Here is a 16,221-nt window from a genome sequence, read left to right as displayed (position 1 = left end):
TTTCAAGAAATGGTGCCAGCAATCCATAAAAGAAAATTTGATAATTTGGACCTGATCAAAATTTATAATTTTCTGTTTCAAAAGACAACACTTAAAAATAAAAGTCAAGTCATAGACTGGTAGAAATATTTATAAGTCATACACTGGGAAAAAAAAAATACTGGCAAATCACGTATTGTATCACAATATATAAAAGAAAAGCTCCTAACTGGGTATTTTTCCGAAGAAAACAAAACACTACTTCAAATATATTCACCCCATGTTCACTGGAGCATCATTTTCAATAGCCAAGTGTCCATTGACAGATGAATAAAGAAGAGGTAGTGTGCATACATACACACACAGATATTATGCAGCCATAAAAAGGAATGAGATCCTGACATTGGTAACAAGTTGGATAGACCTAGAGGGTAGTATGTTAAGTGAAATAATTCAAACAGAGAAAGACAAGTATCATATGATTTCAATTATATGTGGAATCTAAAAAAACAAATGAAGAAACAGAAAAATCAGAAAGAGACCCATAAATACAGAGAAAAAACTGATGGTTGCCAGAGAAGAGAGGGCTGGGGGTATGGGCAAAATGGGTACATGGGAGTGGGAGGTACAGGCTTCCTGTAATGGACTAAGTCACAGGGATGAAAGGTACAGCAAAGAGAATACAGTTAGTGGTACTGTAATAGCATTGTATTGTGACAGATGGCAGCTGCCCTTGTAGTGAGCACAGCATAACGTATATAGTTGTTGAATCACTATGTAGTACACCTGAAAGTAATGAAACAGTGTGTATCAACTATTCAACAACAAAAAAAAGCTATAACTTAACAATAAGATAAACAATCCAATTTTAAAATGCCTAAAAGATATTATAGACTGAATAAATTAAAGATATACTAATGACTAATAAGCACATGAAAAGATACCCAAATCATCATTTAAGAAATGTAAACTAAAATTATAATGAAATACCACTGTATTCGTGGGCTACTAGAATGCCCATAATCAAAGAAGAGAAAATAACAAGTGTTGGTAAGGATGTGTAGACACTGGAGGATGCCTGGGTGGCTCAGTTAGTTAAGCGCCTGACTTGGACTCAAGTCATGATCTTATGGTTCCTAAGTTCGATGCCCACATGGGACTCCCTGCTGTCAGCACAGAGCCTACTTTGGATCCTCTGTCCCCTTGTCTCTCTGCTCCTCACCCACTCACACGTGCTCTCACTCTCCAAAAAGAAACAAACAGTAAAAAAAATAATTTAAAAAAACGATGTGTCGACACTGGAACCCTCATATATTACTGATGGGAATATAAAATAGTATAGGCACTTTGGAAAACAACATGGCAGTTCTTTAAAAAATTAAACTTACCATACAACCCATCAATTCCATTTTTAGAAATCTACCTAAGAGAAATGAAAGCACAGGTCCACACAAATACATGTAAGCAAATGTTCATAGTAGCATTATTCAAAAGCCAGTAATGAGAAACAATCCAAATATCCATCAACTGGTGAGTGGATAAACAAAATGTGCTAGCTCCATAAAACAGAACAGAATTCGGCAATTAAAAAAAAAGAAAGGAGGGGCGCCTGGGTGGCTCAGTCGGTTAAGCGGCCGACTTCAGCTCAGGTCATGATCTTGCTGTCCGTGAGTTCGAGCCCCACGTCGGGCTCTGTGCTGACAGCTCAGAGCCTGGAGCCTGTTTCAGATTCTGTGTCTCCCTCTCTCTGACCCTCCCCTGTTCATGCTCTGTCTCTCCCTGTCTCAAAAATAAATAAAACGTTAAAAAAAAAAAAAAAAAAGAATGGGGACACCTGAGTGGCTCAGTCGGTGGGGCATCCGACTTTGGCTCAGGTCATGATCTCACGGTTCATGAGTTTGAGCCCCGCATTGGGCTCTGTGCTGACAGCTTGGAGCCTAGAGCCTACTTCGGATTGTGTCTCTCTCTCTCTCTCTCTCTGCCCCTCCCAGCTTATGCTCTCTCTCTGAAAAATAAACATTAAAAAAAATTAAAAAAAAAAAAAAAAAAAAGAATGAACTACTAATGACATTCTATGACACAGATGTACCTCAAAGGCATTATGCAAAGTGAATGAAGCCAGACACAAAAGACTATATCTTGTATAATTCCATTTAGATGAAATGACCAGAAAAGGCAAATCAATAGAGACAGAAAATAGATCAGCAACACCGTAGAACTGGGGGGTGGGAATAAGTACTGACAGCTGCAATAGACTTAAAATCTCATCTTTTACAAAAACATGGATGGAGCTAGAGTATAATGTTTAGAGAACTAAGTCAGAGAAAGACAAATGCCATGTGATTTCACTCATATGTGGAATATAAGAAACAAACAAGCAAAGGGGAAAAAAAGAGAGAGGCAAACCAAGAACTAACTATAACTGTTAACTATAGAGAACAAACTGATGGCTACCAGAGGGGAGGAGGGTGGGGGGATGGGAGAAATAGGTGATGGGGATTAAAGAGTACACTTAACATGATGGGAGGGAAAAAAAACAAAATGATAAAAAAAAAAAAAAAATTCATGTGTTGAAATCCTAACCCCTCGGTGTGATAATATTAGCAAGTGAGGCCTTTGAGAGGTGATTAGGTCATGAAAGTGAACCCCTCATGAATGGGATTAGTGTCCTTATAAAAGGGACCCCAGAGATCTCTCTAGCCTTGTCCGCCATTTGAGGATACAATAGAAAATGACTATGTAATCATGATGAGTAACATATTTAATTGTTGAATCACTCAACTGTACACCTGAAACTAATAGAACACTGTATGTTAGCTATACTAAAATTAAAATTAAAGACTTAATTTAAAAAATTGAAAAAGATCAAAATGTCAATACTACCCAAAGCTATCTACACATTCAATGCAATCCCAATCAAAATTGCACGAGCATTCTTCTCGAAATTAGAACAAGCAATCCTAAAATTCATATGGAACCACAAAAGGCCCCGAATAGCCAAAGGAATTTTGAAGAAGAAGACCAAAGCAGGAGGCATCACAATCCCAGACTTTAGCCTCTACTACAAAGCTGTCATCATCAAGACAGCATGGTATTGGCACAAAAACAGACACACAGACCAATGGAATAGAATAGAAACCCCAGAACTAGACCCACAAACGTATGGCCAACTCATCTTTGACAAAGCAGGAAAGAACATCCAATGGAAAAAAGACAGCCTCTTTAACAAATGGTGCTGGGAGAACTGGACAGCAACATGCAGAAGGTTGAAACTAGACCACTTTCTCACACCATTTACAAAAATAAACTCAAAATGGATAAAGGACCTAAATGTGAGACAGGAAACCATCAGAACCTTAGAGGAGAAAGCAGGAAAAGACCTCTCTGACCTCAGCCGTAGCAATCTCTTACTCGACACATCCCCAAAGGCAAGGGAATTAAAAGCAAAAGTGAATTACTGGGACCTTATGAAGATAAAAAGCTTCTGCACAGCAAAGGAAACAACCAACAAAACTAAAAGGCAACCAACGGAATGGGAAAAGATATTTGCAAATGACATATCGGACAAAGGGCTAGTATCTAAAATCTATAAAGAGCTCACCAAACTCCACACCCGAAAAACAAATAACCCAGTGAAGAAATGGGCAGAAAACATGAATAGACACTTCTCTAAAGAAGACATCCAGATGGCCAACAGGCACATGAAAAGATGTTCAGCGTCGCTCCTTATCAGGGAAATATAAATCAAAACCACACTCAGGTATCACCTCACGCCAGTCAGAGTGGCCAAAATGAACCAATCAGGAGACTATAGATGCTGGAGAGGATGTGGAGAAACGGGAACCCTCTTGCACTGTTGGTGGGAATGCAAATTGGTGCAGCCGCTCTGGAAAGCAGTGTGGAGGTTCCTCAGAAAATTAAAAATAGACCTACCCTATGACCCAGCAATAGCACTGCTAGGAATTTATCCAAGGGATACAGGAGTACTGATGCATAGGGGCACTTGTACCCCAATGTTCATAGCAGCACTCTCAACAATAGCCAAATTATGGAAAGAGCCTAAATGTCCATCCACTGATGAATGGATAAAGAAATTGTGGTATATATACACAATGGAATACTACGTGGCAATGAGAAAAAATGAAATATGGCCTTTTGTAGCAACGTGGATGGAACTGGAGAGTGTGATGCTAAGTGAAATAAGCCATACAGAGAAAGACAGATACCATATGGTTTCACTCTTATGTGGATCCTGAGAAACTTAACAGGAACCCATGGGGGAGGGGAAGGAAAAAAAAAAAAAAAAGAGGTTAGAGTGGGAGAGAGCCAAAGCATAAGAGACTGTTAAAAACTGAGAACAAATTGAGGGTTGATGGGGGGTGGGAGGGAGGGGAGGGTGGGTGATGGGTATTGAGGAGGACACCTTTTGGGATGAGCACTGGGTGTTGTATGGAAACCAATTTGTCAATAAATTTCATATATATAAAAAAAAATAAAAAAAAATAAAAGTTCTAGACATAAAAAAATAAATAAATAAATAAATAAATAAATAAATAAATAAATTGAAAAAGAAAAGAAAAGGACTATCTGCAGCCCAAAAGAGGGCCCTGTCCAGGACATGAGCAGCCTCGTACCCTGGTTCAGACGTCCAGCCTCTAGAACTGTGAGAAAGAAATTTCTATAGTTCATAAACCACCCAGTCTATGATATTCCATTACAGTAGTCCAAATGAAAGAAGACAATGGCAAACAGGAGGGATCTTTCTGTGGTGGTGGAAATCTTCTAAAACAGCACTGTGGTATGACTGGCACATTCTATAAATTAGCAGACATTAAAACAGTTATTTTAACAGTATTCCATATATCCAAAAGGTTAAGCAGATTAATGGAAAGTATAGAAAAGATCCAAATCAAACTTCTTGAGATTAAAACAAAAATGTCTGAAATCAAAAATACACTGAATGAGATTAGGGGTCGATCAAACAGTACAGAAGAAACGATCAGTGAACGTGAAGACAAAGCAATAGAAATTATCCAAAACAAAACACATGGGGTAAACATGACTGGAAAAAAATGAACAGAGAATCCAGTTGTCTGTGAGACATCCCAAAGATACCTAATACATTCGTAATTGTAATCCCAGAAGGAAAGGGGAGGAATAGAAAAAATATCTGGTGGGGACGCCTGGGTGGCTCATTCAATTAAGCAGCCGACTTCAGCTCAGGTCATGATCTCGTGGTCCGTGAGTTCGAGCCCCGCGTCAGGCTCTGTGCTGACAGCTCAGAGCCTGGAGCCTGTTTCAGATTCTGTGTCTCCCTCTCTCTGACCCTCCCCTGTTCATGCTCTGTCTCTCCCTGTCTCAAAAATAAATAAATGTTAAAAAAACATTAAAAAAAAAAAAAAGAAAAAATATCTGGAACAATAATGGCCATAAAAATAACAAAATTCTGGTCCAAAACTGAATTTCTCCTATAATACATAAGCACTCCTATTAGAACAATTTATAGGTATGGGTTCCTTCATTTGGCATAAATGCTGGGTTTATTTCTGCTCTCTACTGAAAAAATAGTTGTGAATATTAATAAATTAGTAAATGATTATACACTGTAGTATTAAGAATGAAAATAATTCACTTGAACAGTTTTTTATTTTTTAAATTGCCTATCTTATTTTAAAGCTCTTTAGTATTTCTCCTTTTCTCTCATATTCCCCTATTTCCTCAGAATTTGTTCTCTTGAAATGTGTTCACTTATAAAAACAAAATGAATAATACAAAGTATTAAAAACTGAAAAGTGACAACCCACCTGAAGTCTTGCAAGTTGTGCAGTGCGGGCTACTATTTTATTGTACGGCTCCACAATTTTTGCTTTCATCCTAAAGGAAAAATAAAGAGAGGAGTAACAATAAAATCATCTTCAAATATCAATGGTTAAACTTCTCTCCCTTCCACTTATTTACAAAATGAGCAACAGTACCTATCAACAGCTCCCTGTAAAGCGCCAATTCTTGTCTGCATCATCTGAAGAACGCCTAGGAAAACACAATAATTTCCATTACTTTACAAAGTTCCAAGGGCTCCAATAGGGCAAAAGAATTATATTAAAAGAAAAAAATTCATACATACATACAGAAAAATTTCAATTTTTCCTGCCACCATCATAACCTAAGCAACCAATCAATATCTTTTACCTGTACTATTGTTAAAGCCTCTAACTATTCCCCCCTTCCAATCCTTGTTCCACTAACTAAGTGTGACAAGGAATGCAGAGTGACTGTTTAAGGAGCATAGGGTTTTCCACTTGGGGTGATGAAAAAGTTCTGAAACTACACAGTAATGGCTGCACAACATCGTAAATGTAATTAATGCTGCTAAATTACATACTTTAAAATGCTGAAGTTTTGTGTGAATGTGCATTTTATCTATAACTACAAAAGAAGACTAAGTGATCTTGAAAGGTGCAAATTGTATACAATATTCCCTGTTAAAACTCTTCCTTGGTCTCCCCTTTTCTCCCATGTCAAAACTGAAGTCCACAGCTTGGTTTACAAAGCCCTGTACTATCTGGAAATGGTGTACTTTCTCTCCAACATCCAACCCCACCCTCAAGTTCCTACTGGATAAACACCTACTGTTTGTCAAACCTCGCCCTAACAGGCACAAATACTAAAAGATCCCCCATCTAACTTAGATTCTCTCGCTATTTTCTTCTACAGCATACATTTCCTTCATGGCACTAATCACATTAGGTAATTATATATCTGGCTGTTTATCTGTTTAATGTTTTACTCTCTAACTATAAATTCCTGGGCATTAGGGAAAGTATACTTTTCATTCAGTACTGCATGACCTGAGCCTAATGCAGACTACTTCCGATGGCAATATTTGTTAAATTACAAACTAGATAAATAATACACATGGACAGCAAGGACAGCATTGCCTTTAACTCTCAATATACACAAAGTAATAAAGAACTTTTTAACATAACTGTAGAAATATTTTCATGAAGAAGGATCTTAAATTTTACTATTTTATGGACCTAAAAATAAGCTTTTCAATATTACAGTTTTAATTATTTTGAACTCCATTCTTTAAAACTCAGTTTCTACATTTAGTTTTAAAACATAATATTCTAAATAAACTTAGGTACAGAATGCTGTCATGTATTAGATGAAGTAATACTAGAATAAGCATTACCAGCATACAAATATGCTTTAATATGGCTCGGTCCAACAGAATCCCCTCTGGACCCAAGGATTCTCATTTTTCTGCTGGTTTTATGTCTTACTGATCTTAAACCTCCAGGAATAAGCTGCCCTTGTTATCAACACTTCCTTATTCTCTCCACCACCCACTCTCCAACAGACTTTCATAATACTCGACCAAAACACATCTTATCAAGGCCACCAGAAATCTCCAACATGCCAAATTCTATTGTCAGTTCTGTCTTTATCTTGTTCCAATTCTCAGAAATTCACAACAGTTTTTTTTTTAATGTTTTATTTATTGTAGAGAGAGACAGAGCATGAGCAAGGGAGGGGCAGAGGGAGAGCGGGACACAGAATCCGAAGCAGGTTCCAGGCTCTGAGCTGTCAGCACAGAGCCCAACGCGGGGCTCGAACTCACAAGCAGAGAGATCATGACCTGAGCCGAAGTCGGATGCTTAACCGACTGAGCCACCCAGGCGCCCCAGAAATTCACAACACAGTTAAACCACTCCCTCCCTAAAACATTTCTTTTCTCTAGGCTTCCAAGTCATCACACTCCCTAGGTTTCTTCTTATTAGCTGCTCCTACTCCTCCTCTGTTTGAGTTCTACTCCGAGATTTAATCCTCATTTTCTCTTCTCTATCTACGTATCTCTTAGGGAATTCACCCAACCCCAATGTTTTAAATACTATCTATTCAATAAAATACCGATTTTATACACACATATCCATACATATGTACAAATGTCTACAGAGATTTTCTATCTGCGTGTGTGCACACATATATATGTATACAGATATATACATGCATATACATACACACATACACAAATATATATATGCAAATATACACACACACATATATATATACACAGATCTGTGTATATACACACACACACACACACACACCTGGCCCCTCAACTTTCTTATGTCAAATTTAAGACGCCCAAGATAACTTCTGCCCTCCCCACCCTATCAAAGTCACAATCTTCTCCATTCTAACCCAGCTCAGTTACCCATACCATCATCTATCCAATTTTTCAGACTAAAAAATAAGGAATCAAACTTGGTGACTTCTTTCCCTCAGCCCTTTCATCTCCCATCAATAAATTCTATCAGCTCTGCCCCCATTTTATCCCACCCACTTCCCTGTCTTTCCATCTACCACTCTAATCCAATGCGCCATCAACTCTACTCTTCTAGCATCTTCTAAATTGGTACCCCTGATTTTACTGTTACTTTCCTATAGAGCCACCAGAGAAAACTTTTATAGCATTAATCTCATTACATCATGTCCCTAATAAAAACCCTCCAATGGTTTACTACTGCACTTAAAACGAAAATCAAAATTCCTTTCTAAGAACCTCACGTACGATTCTCTTCCCCACTCATTAAACTCCACTCATACGGGCCTTCTCTCTGCCCCTCGTACATCCCAAGCTCATTCCTACCTTCCCATTTATTCCTCTCTCAACTTTCAACACTCTTCTCCCAAGATTTTTATGTGGTGGTTGTTTCTACCATTCAATGCTCGGTTCAAACATCATCTTCTCAAAAGGGCCTTCCCTGACCATCCTAATAAGGGACTCCCCTTCCTCCATACCGTCATCCATTTATTTTCTTTGTAGGACTTACAATTATCTGAATTTGTCTATTTTCTTTGTCTGCTTCTCCACATTAGAACCTAAGTCCCATAAGAACAGTGACTTTGTCTGTTGTTCACAGGTGCCTGGTACCTAAACAAGTTCTAAATTACTGTTTGAGTGGACAAATGAATGAGGGAATGAGGATATCTCTTTTTAATAAAATAGGGTTAATTAAATATACTTCTAAATTCCATTAGAACAAAGACTCTGTCAGAGCTGTCTGGAACCTAGCAAATTCTCAACTAATATTTCAATGAATAAATGAGGGGCACCTGGGTGGCTCAGCTGGTTAAGCAGCCGACTTCAGCTCAGGTCATCATCTCATGGTTTGTGAGTTCAAGCCCCGCATCAGGTTCTGAGCTGTCAAGCTCAGAGCCTAGTGCCTGCTTCAGATTCTATGTCTCCCTCTGTCTCTGCCCCTCCCCTGCTCGTGCTTTGTCTTGGTCTCTCAAAAAAATGAATAAATGTTAAAAAAAAAAAAAAAGTTTAATATAAAAATATATGATTAAATGAATGAAAAATGAATAAGAGGGGACTTTTAAAAAAATAGGTTCAATAAATGTAATTCCAAACTACTTAGGTGGCAAAAATCTTCAATATTTGGGGGAAAAATTAGATGAAGTAGAAGTTGGTATAACACTTGTTTTCCAAAACATATCACACTTTTCAGCATCTCAACTTTCTAATAAGTGTTTAGAAATACACATCATGCCAAAATGAACACTAATTCAGACTTTGACGTTTTATGTTCAAATAATCTGGAGAAGATTCTTAGATTATCACAGGAACTCCGAGAAGGCTGCCTTTGTACTTCAAACACTCATCTAATAGACAGTCATTCTAACTCAGTCTAACAGTATATTTTAAATGCTATAATCACTGAAAAGCTTTTTGGGGAAAACAAGCACATTATGGACCAAAATGCATATAAGAATATAAGAAAAAGAAGTACTTCTGCTGCGAGGATTCATCTACACCTATATAGACTCACAATCAATGTACTACCATGCCATCCTTACGGGTTTTACAAATGAAAAAAATCATTTACCACTTATTTTTAAAAAATCACCATTAATACAGGATATTATTTACTTGCTTCCAGAAACACCTAAAATGAGATTAAAAATAATTTCTAATAGTAAGTGGTCAGTACTTAGAGCTTCTTAGCTTTCCCAAGAACATAGTCTGATATCTATCTTAAATATTCAAACAACAAACTATTATTCCCCCAAATACTAAGTTCTTCATCATGACGTCTGGGAAACAACGTACCTACTGACAGTAAGTAATACCTCTGAGTTCATAAGCAGCACTGGGGGAAGCATTAAATATTGTATCACAAAAAAACATATCCTTCCTCCTCAAGAGTTCAATCAACATAGGGAAAATCACCTAGTTTTCTTTTGATGTGCAATGATTAATAATACTAATCACAAGTGACAATGTAAAACGTGATTATTAACATTCCATACTTTGTGCACCTGGGACTCTTGATCTTGGGATCGTGAGTTTGAGTTTTATGCTAAATGTGGAGATTACTTAAATAAACAAATTTAAGGAAAATTCCATATTTATAAGATGTAGTTTAATTCAATCAAGAGAGGAGGAAAATTCACAAAAGACTTAGCCAATCAAAAATAGTAAGACTTACAAAAATAAAGATTCCCTGTTATTATTATTCTATTATGCTTGAACTGAAAAGAGTTTCAAAGAAAGCCAAATATAAGGACAGCATTCAAGCCTACTTCTACTATTACTTACTCTGGTGGTATTGATGTTTTTGTTAATTAACAATTTTCTAACTGTTAATTTTATGAGAGGCACTAAATATGTGCCAGGCATTGTTCTAAGCATTTTTCTAACTCACTTCACCCTCAAAATAACACCATGTAGGTACATATTAATACTCCTCCTTTATGGATAAAAGTGAAGCACACAAAGGTGAAATAACTTGTCCATGGTCACACATTTATTAAGTGCCAAAGCAAGGTTTTGAACTCAGTTTAGCTCCGAGGTCAGCAAAGTTTTATTAAAGTTTTGTTGGAACACGCCACATTCATTTTCATATTATCTGGCTGCTCTCACTCCGGAAGAGCAGAGTTCAGTAGCTGCAACAGAGGTGGTATGGCCTGCAAAGTCTCAAACATTTACTATCCGACCCTTAACAATAAAAGTTTGCTAACCCCTGGTCTAGCTCAATCTAATTTATAGTACTTAATGGAAACATACCTTCCAAAGACTCAATCCCAGTTGCTTGTGCTAATAAATCTTCATGTCTTGCAACAACCTGAAAATCAAGAATTTGCTCTAAGTATTAGGTATTTTTCTTTGTAACCACAATGTAGAATTAAAGGTCTCCCTTCATATAGGAAGGCCCAAACACTAACACAAAAGAATAAAATACAGATTAAAAGGAGTGTTTGAAAGCAGTTATTAGCAGACACACAAACATGCTTATAGTTTGATATAAAGCCAAAAAGGCACAACCTTTTCACCACTCCTTTTCTTTCCTAATGGGAAGTACAAACAGAGCTGTGCCAAAATTGAAAAACAAAACAAAACAAAACCTATTCTTGCCATGCTTTTATATGCTTTCCCTGTAAAGAATGTTTTTAAACATTAGGTTCTCTTAGTTTCAGTTGTTTTTTTTAAGGTTCTCTTAATTCTTGAACTTACTTCAGCATCATCAAGACCACATTCTTTTTTTAATTTAAAAAAAAATTTTTTTTAATGTTTATTCACTTTTCAAGAGACAGAGAAAGACATAGTGCGAGCCAGGAAGGGGCAGAAAGAGAGAGGGAGACACAGAATCTGAATCTGAGCTGTCAGCACAGAGCCTGACACAGGGCTTGAACTCACAGACTGCAAGATCATGACCTGAGCTAAAGTCGGACGCTTAACCGACTGAGCCACCCAGGTGCCCCAAGACCACATTCTAATCGGAAAAGATAATGCGGAGTCACTACCCACCTATCCCTGAACATCTCTCTGCTTTCAGTTTCCGAAGGTCACAGAAAATCCTCTTCCTTGCACATGACTGATATTTTTATGAAATTTAAGGCAGTGTGAACCATCACATGTAAAAACCAAAAAGGTTAAGAGTTAAAAGCCACATGCAAGAGATTCCTAGAAACATTAAGAAATCCTTCATCTCTAGAATAATGCAAGAATCCTTACCATTTTGTACCTTTTCAATTCCAATGAATAAGAAGTTCCATAAGAGGGCTGTAAACTGAAGCTCCTAGTCAGCAAAAATTCATTCACTGGAACCCCTATATTGTCCTCCATTTTGTCCTGCTTCAGTTATCACTGTTTTCTATCATGTCCCTTTCTATCACATGCCTCTGAAATTACTTTCGGTCTCCTACATCTCTTCAACGTTTATTTATTTTTCGGACAGAGAGAGACAGAGCATGAACGGGGGAGGGGCAGAGAGAGAGGGAGACACAGAATCGGAAACAGGCTCCAGGCTCTGAGCCGTCAGCCCAGAGCCTGACGCGGGGCTCGAACTCCCGGACCGCGAGATCGTGACCTGGCTGAAGTCGGACGCTTAACCGACTGCGCCACCCAGGCGCCCCTCCTACATCTCTTAAGATTGCCAGAATATGTCTGAATTTTCTCTAGTCCACTAATAGGGCCATCAATGTGTCGTCCATCCTAACAAGACTAATTTTAATTCTCTGCTCTTCTTTTTCCTGTGTGAAAAATACTATACTTTCAGAAACTCCTCTGCCATCAGCTGGATGAATTTCCAAGAGAGCTGGGAGACAGAAAAGAAAGGAAAGCTACTTTCCTGTTACTGTTTCAGCTAGTAATAAGCAAGGTCCTGAGACCTGAGAATTTAGAGACATTTGGAATAGCCACATCAATCATTCCAAAATTTCATCACCAGATACCTACAGGTGGAATTTTAGCACTGGCATGGGAGTGCCAGGCCTTTGCATTGCATCTATGAAGGTAGATCCTTCAACTCAGTCCACCGGCTGATTTCATAATCATCTAATTCTCCGTATTAAACATTTTCCTGCTTTACATAACTAGAATGGTTTCTGTGTCCTATCCTAAGCCCCAACGAGTACGTACTTCACCACATCTACTGTTAGTTTAATCATCTCAGTGGTATTTTAAATTTTTTTATGGGTTTAGTTAGAATTATCCCAATTTTGCTTCCGCAGAAAAACAATTACAGCAGGTTCAGATGTCATACTAGTATTCTACTTCATATCCCAAACTACTATCAGTGTAACCTGCCCCCTCTAAGAGATGTTAAATACATTTTTAGTTTTTTGTTGATTCCTGCAGAGAAGGTACTACATGCAAGGAACAAAGAAAATACCAACCATATTACTCAGCCACAAGAAGAATAAAATCTTGCCATTTGCAACTATGTGGATGGAGCCAGAGAGTATTATGCCAAGCGAACCAAGTCAGTCAGAGAAAGACAAATACCATATGATGTCCCTCATATGTGGAATTTAAGAAACAAAACAGATGAACATGGGGGGAGAGGGGGAAGAGAGGCAAACCAGGAAACAGACTCTTAACTAGAGAGAAAAAACTGAGACTTCCTGGAAGGGAAGAGGGTGGGGGGATGGGCTAAACAGGTGATGGGTATTAATGAGTGTACCTGTGATGAGCACTGGGTGTTGTATGTAACTGATGAATCACTAAATTCTACACCTGAAACTAATATTACACTGTATGTTAACTAATTGGAATTTAAATAAAAATTTGGGAAAAAAAGAAAGTACCAACCACAAAAAAGAAGAATTTCAGGCGCTCTTACAAAAAGCCATCCCTGAGAACTCTAGGCGGAGTTAAGTGCATTCTCCCCTGCTTTTATGAAAGCTTTGTACTACTCGAAACAAAACAGGCATCATTTGCCTGTTATTGTTTCTGTCTGTATCTGCTACTGGTCTGTGAGTCTTTGGAGAGCTGAGAAATATGTTCACTTTTCTGTCTCCACAGCCTAATGCAAATCCTGACAATTTAAAGTGTTTTATAGGGGCGCCTGGGTGGCTCAGTTGGTTAAGTGGCCGACTTTGGCTCAGGTCATGATCTCGCGGTCTGTGAGTTTGAGCCCCGAATCAGGCTCTGTGCTGATAGCTCAGAGCCTGGAGCCTGCTTCTGTTTCTGTGTCTCCCTCCCTCCCTCCCTCCCTCCCTCCCTCTCTCTCTCTCTCTCTCTCTCTCTGCCCCTCCCCCATTTGCACTCTGTCTCTTTCTGCCTTTCAAAAATGAATAAATGTTTAAAAAAAGTGTTTTATAAATATTTGTCAATAAATTTTGAACTCCAATTATATAATCGAAGTTAAAATGACCTTAAAAGTCATCTCAGTCCTGAGTAGTCCTAACTACTCTTAATTGATGAAGTACAACACAAAAAATTTAAGTGAACGTGTTTCATGCTACACGAGATCTAAGTTTCCTGGTAAACAGTCCATTTATTCATGTACTTGTTCATTCATTTAAATATTAAGAGCCTACTCAACAAACAAAAACCAACAACTAGGCAGTATACCATAAACCCCCTATAAAAATTACAGAATTATAAAAGAGAAAGGAACCTTCAAGATCTACTAGAATCTCTTCCTCCTTATTCATTCCAACCCATTTAATAGATTTTCTTTTTAAAAGCAAAACTCATGGGGCACCTTGGCAGCTCAGTCGGCTGAGCATCTGACTCCAGCTCAGGTCATGATCTCTCATGGGGTTAGAGCCCTGTGTCAGGCTCTGTGCTGAGAGCTCAGAGCCTGGAGCCTGCTTCAGATTCTGCGTCTCTCTCTCTCTCTCTCTCTCTCTCTCTCTCTCTCTGCGCCCCTCCCCAACTCACGCTCTGTGTCTCTCTCTCAAAAATAAACATTTAAAAAAAAAATTTTTAAAGCAAAACTCAAAGACATTAAGTGATCTAAAAGGGAACCTATCAAAAAAAATTAAAAAATTAAAAAATAATAAACTAAAAGGGAACCTATCTCCTGAGATTAGAACCTATCTCCTAATTCCCCATTTTGTGTTTTATCTACCAGAAATTTATCACCTTTCTGTAATTTCAGCATAATGGTACACTTTGTGTTCATAAAGTGGGAACTGTCAATGTGAACACCCAATTTTTCCTACTCACACTGTTCTACTCCCATAATTCCATTTTCTATTATTTTTATCAAATGCTTCCTATTTTTGCCCACCTATATTCATTGCACATCAGTTCAGGTGGTGAAAACAAAGTAGGAACAAAAGCTTTTGGAGAGGGGGATATGTTGGTTTTTCAACTAACAAAAAGTAGTTTACAGAAAACTTTTCAAACACATGCTTCAAAAAAGAAGCCACACTGGTTACGTTATACATCTGTTCATTTAAATATGCAGTTAGATTAAATAATAAAAAGATTACAGAATGGTAAATTATCACTTTTGGCTGAATGATCCAGAAGATTGGAAATACCTGTAAGTGTAGTTCTTTATCCAACTGACTGATTCCTTGGGCAAGTTTTGCTAGTTGTTCTGCAATTACAGCTTGATGAATAGACTGGGAAGTATAAGTCTTCACATCAAAGTCTTCATTTAAAAAATCACTGTAACACTCTAGGGGAAAAAATAAGGAAAAGTCTTTATTAATTACACCGCACTAAAGCACAGATATTAGACAACAGAACAATTACACCCACAGATAACATACACCAAGAACTGGTGTAAACACTTCTGTTGTAAATGAGGAGGGGGAAGCAACAACAAAAGAGAGTGGAAATACTGGTGGAGAGCATACTGTGCCATACAATGACCTCAGCACTTTAAACATGTTAACTCATTCAATCCTCACACAACCCTGTTGGAACCATCATTTCCCTCATTTCACAGACGAAGAGACAGGTAAAGAAGGGGCATGCAACTTGTCCAACTTGTCTCAGATTTGTATCCGGGCAGTCTAGTTGCACAGCCCACACTCTGAACCACTACATTACACTGCTAAAAGTTAACTTTTATCAGGGAGTTGGAAGGAAAATATGAAGTAGAAGATTAAAAATTAACTACTAACTACAGCCTTTAATGCAAGAAAACAAGGTCACCAACAACAACAGGAAAATTTACCACATTTGATATTTATGGCCTCCGATATCTCTAAATCGATGCACAAATATTATCATAATAAAGTGGATCTGGAATTTTAATAGAAATTGGCAAATACAAACTTACAGGTATCACCGAAATTAAGGATTTATGAGCAAAATAAGTAAATGGAAAAAGAGACTATATTCAAAACAAACCCTTCATCAACAGGAAAAAGAAGTGATACTAGATGTTAAGAAGATATCTTTCTGTAGTGAAACTCAAAAATGGAAATAATTAGGAGTTAAAAATAATTATGTAGAAGCTCAGTGTAGATATAAAACTGCTG

General features: G+C 37.7%; 1 protein-coding gene across 1 annotated transcript in view; it reads right to left on the bottom strand.

Moving 5' to 3' along the window:
* Positions 1–16,221, bottom strand: part of COG5 (component of oligomeric golgi complex 5) — a 311,139-nt gene that overhangs the window by 290,878 nt on the left and 4,040 nt on the right. Inside the window, exons 2-5 of the mRNA XM_032592382.1 lie at positions 15,271–15,410; positions 11,060–11,117; positions 5,955–6,009; positions 5,784–5,853 (exon numbers count right to left, since the gene is read on the bottom strand). Of these exons, the coding sequence (XP_032448273.1) occupies positions 5,784–5,853; positions 5,955–6,009; positions 11,060–11,117; positions 15,271–15,410 (323 nt within the window). The remainder of the gene's footprint in view (positions 1–5,783; positions 5,854–5,954; positions 6,010–11,059; positions 11,118–15,270; positions 15,411–16,221) is intronic.

This window comes from Lynx canadensis, chromosome A2 (assembly GCF_007474595.2).
Source record: "Lynx canadensis isolate LIC74 chromosome A2, mLynCan4.pri.v2, whole genome shotgun sequence".
In the NCBI taxonomy this organism is placed as follows: Eukaryota; Metazoa; Chordata; class Mammalia; order Carnivora; family Felidae; genus Lynx; species Lynx canadensis.
Note: the sequence above shows the minus strand (reverse complement) of the source record. Positions and strands in the feature narration are given on the sequence as shown.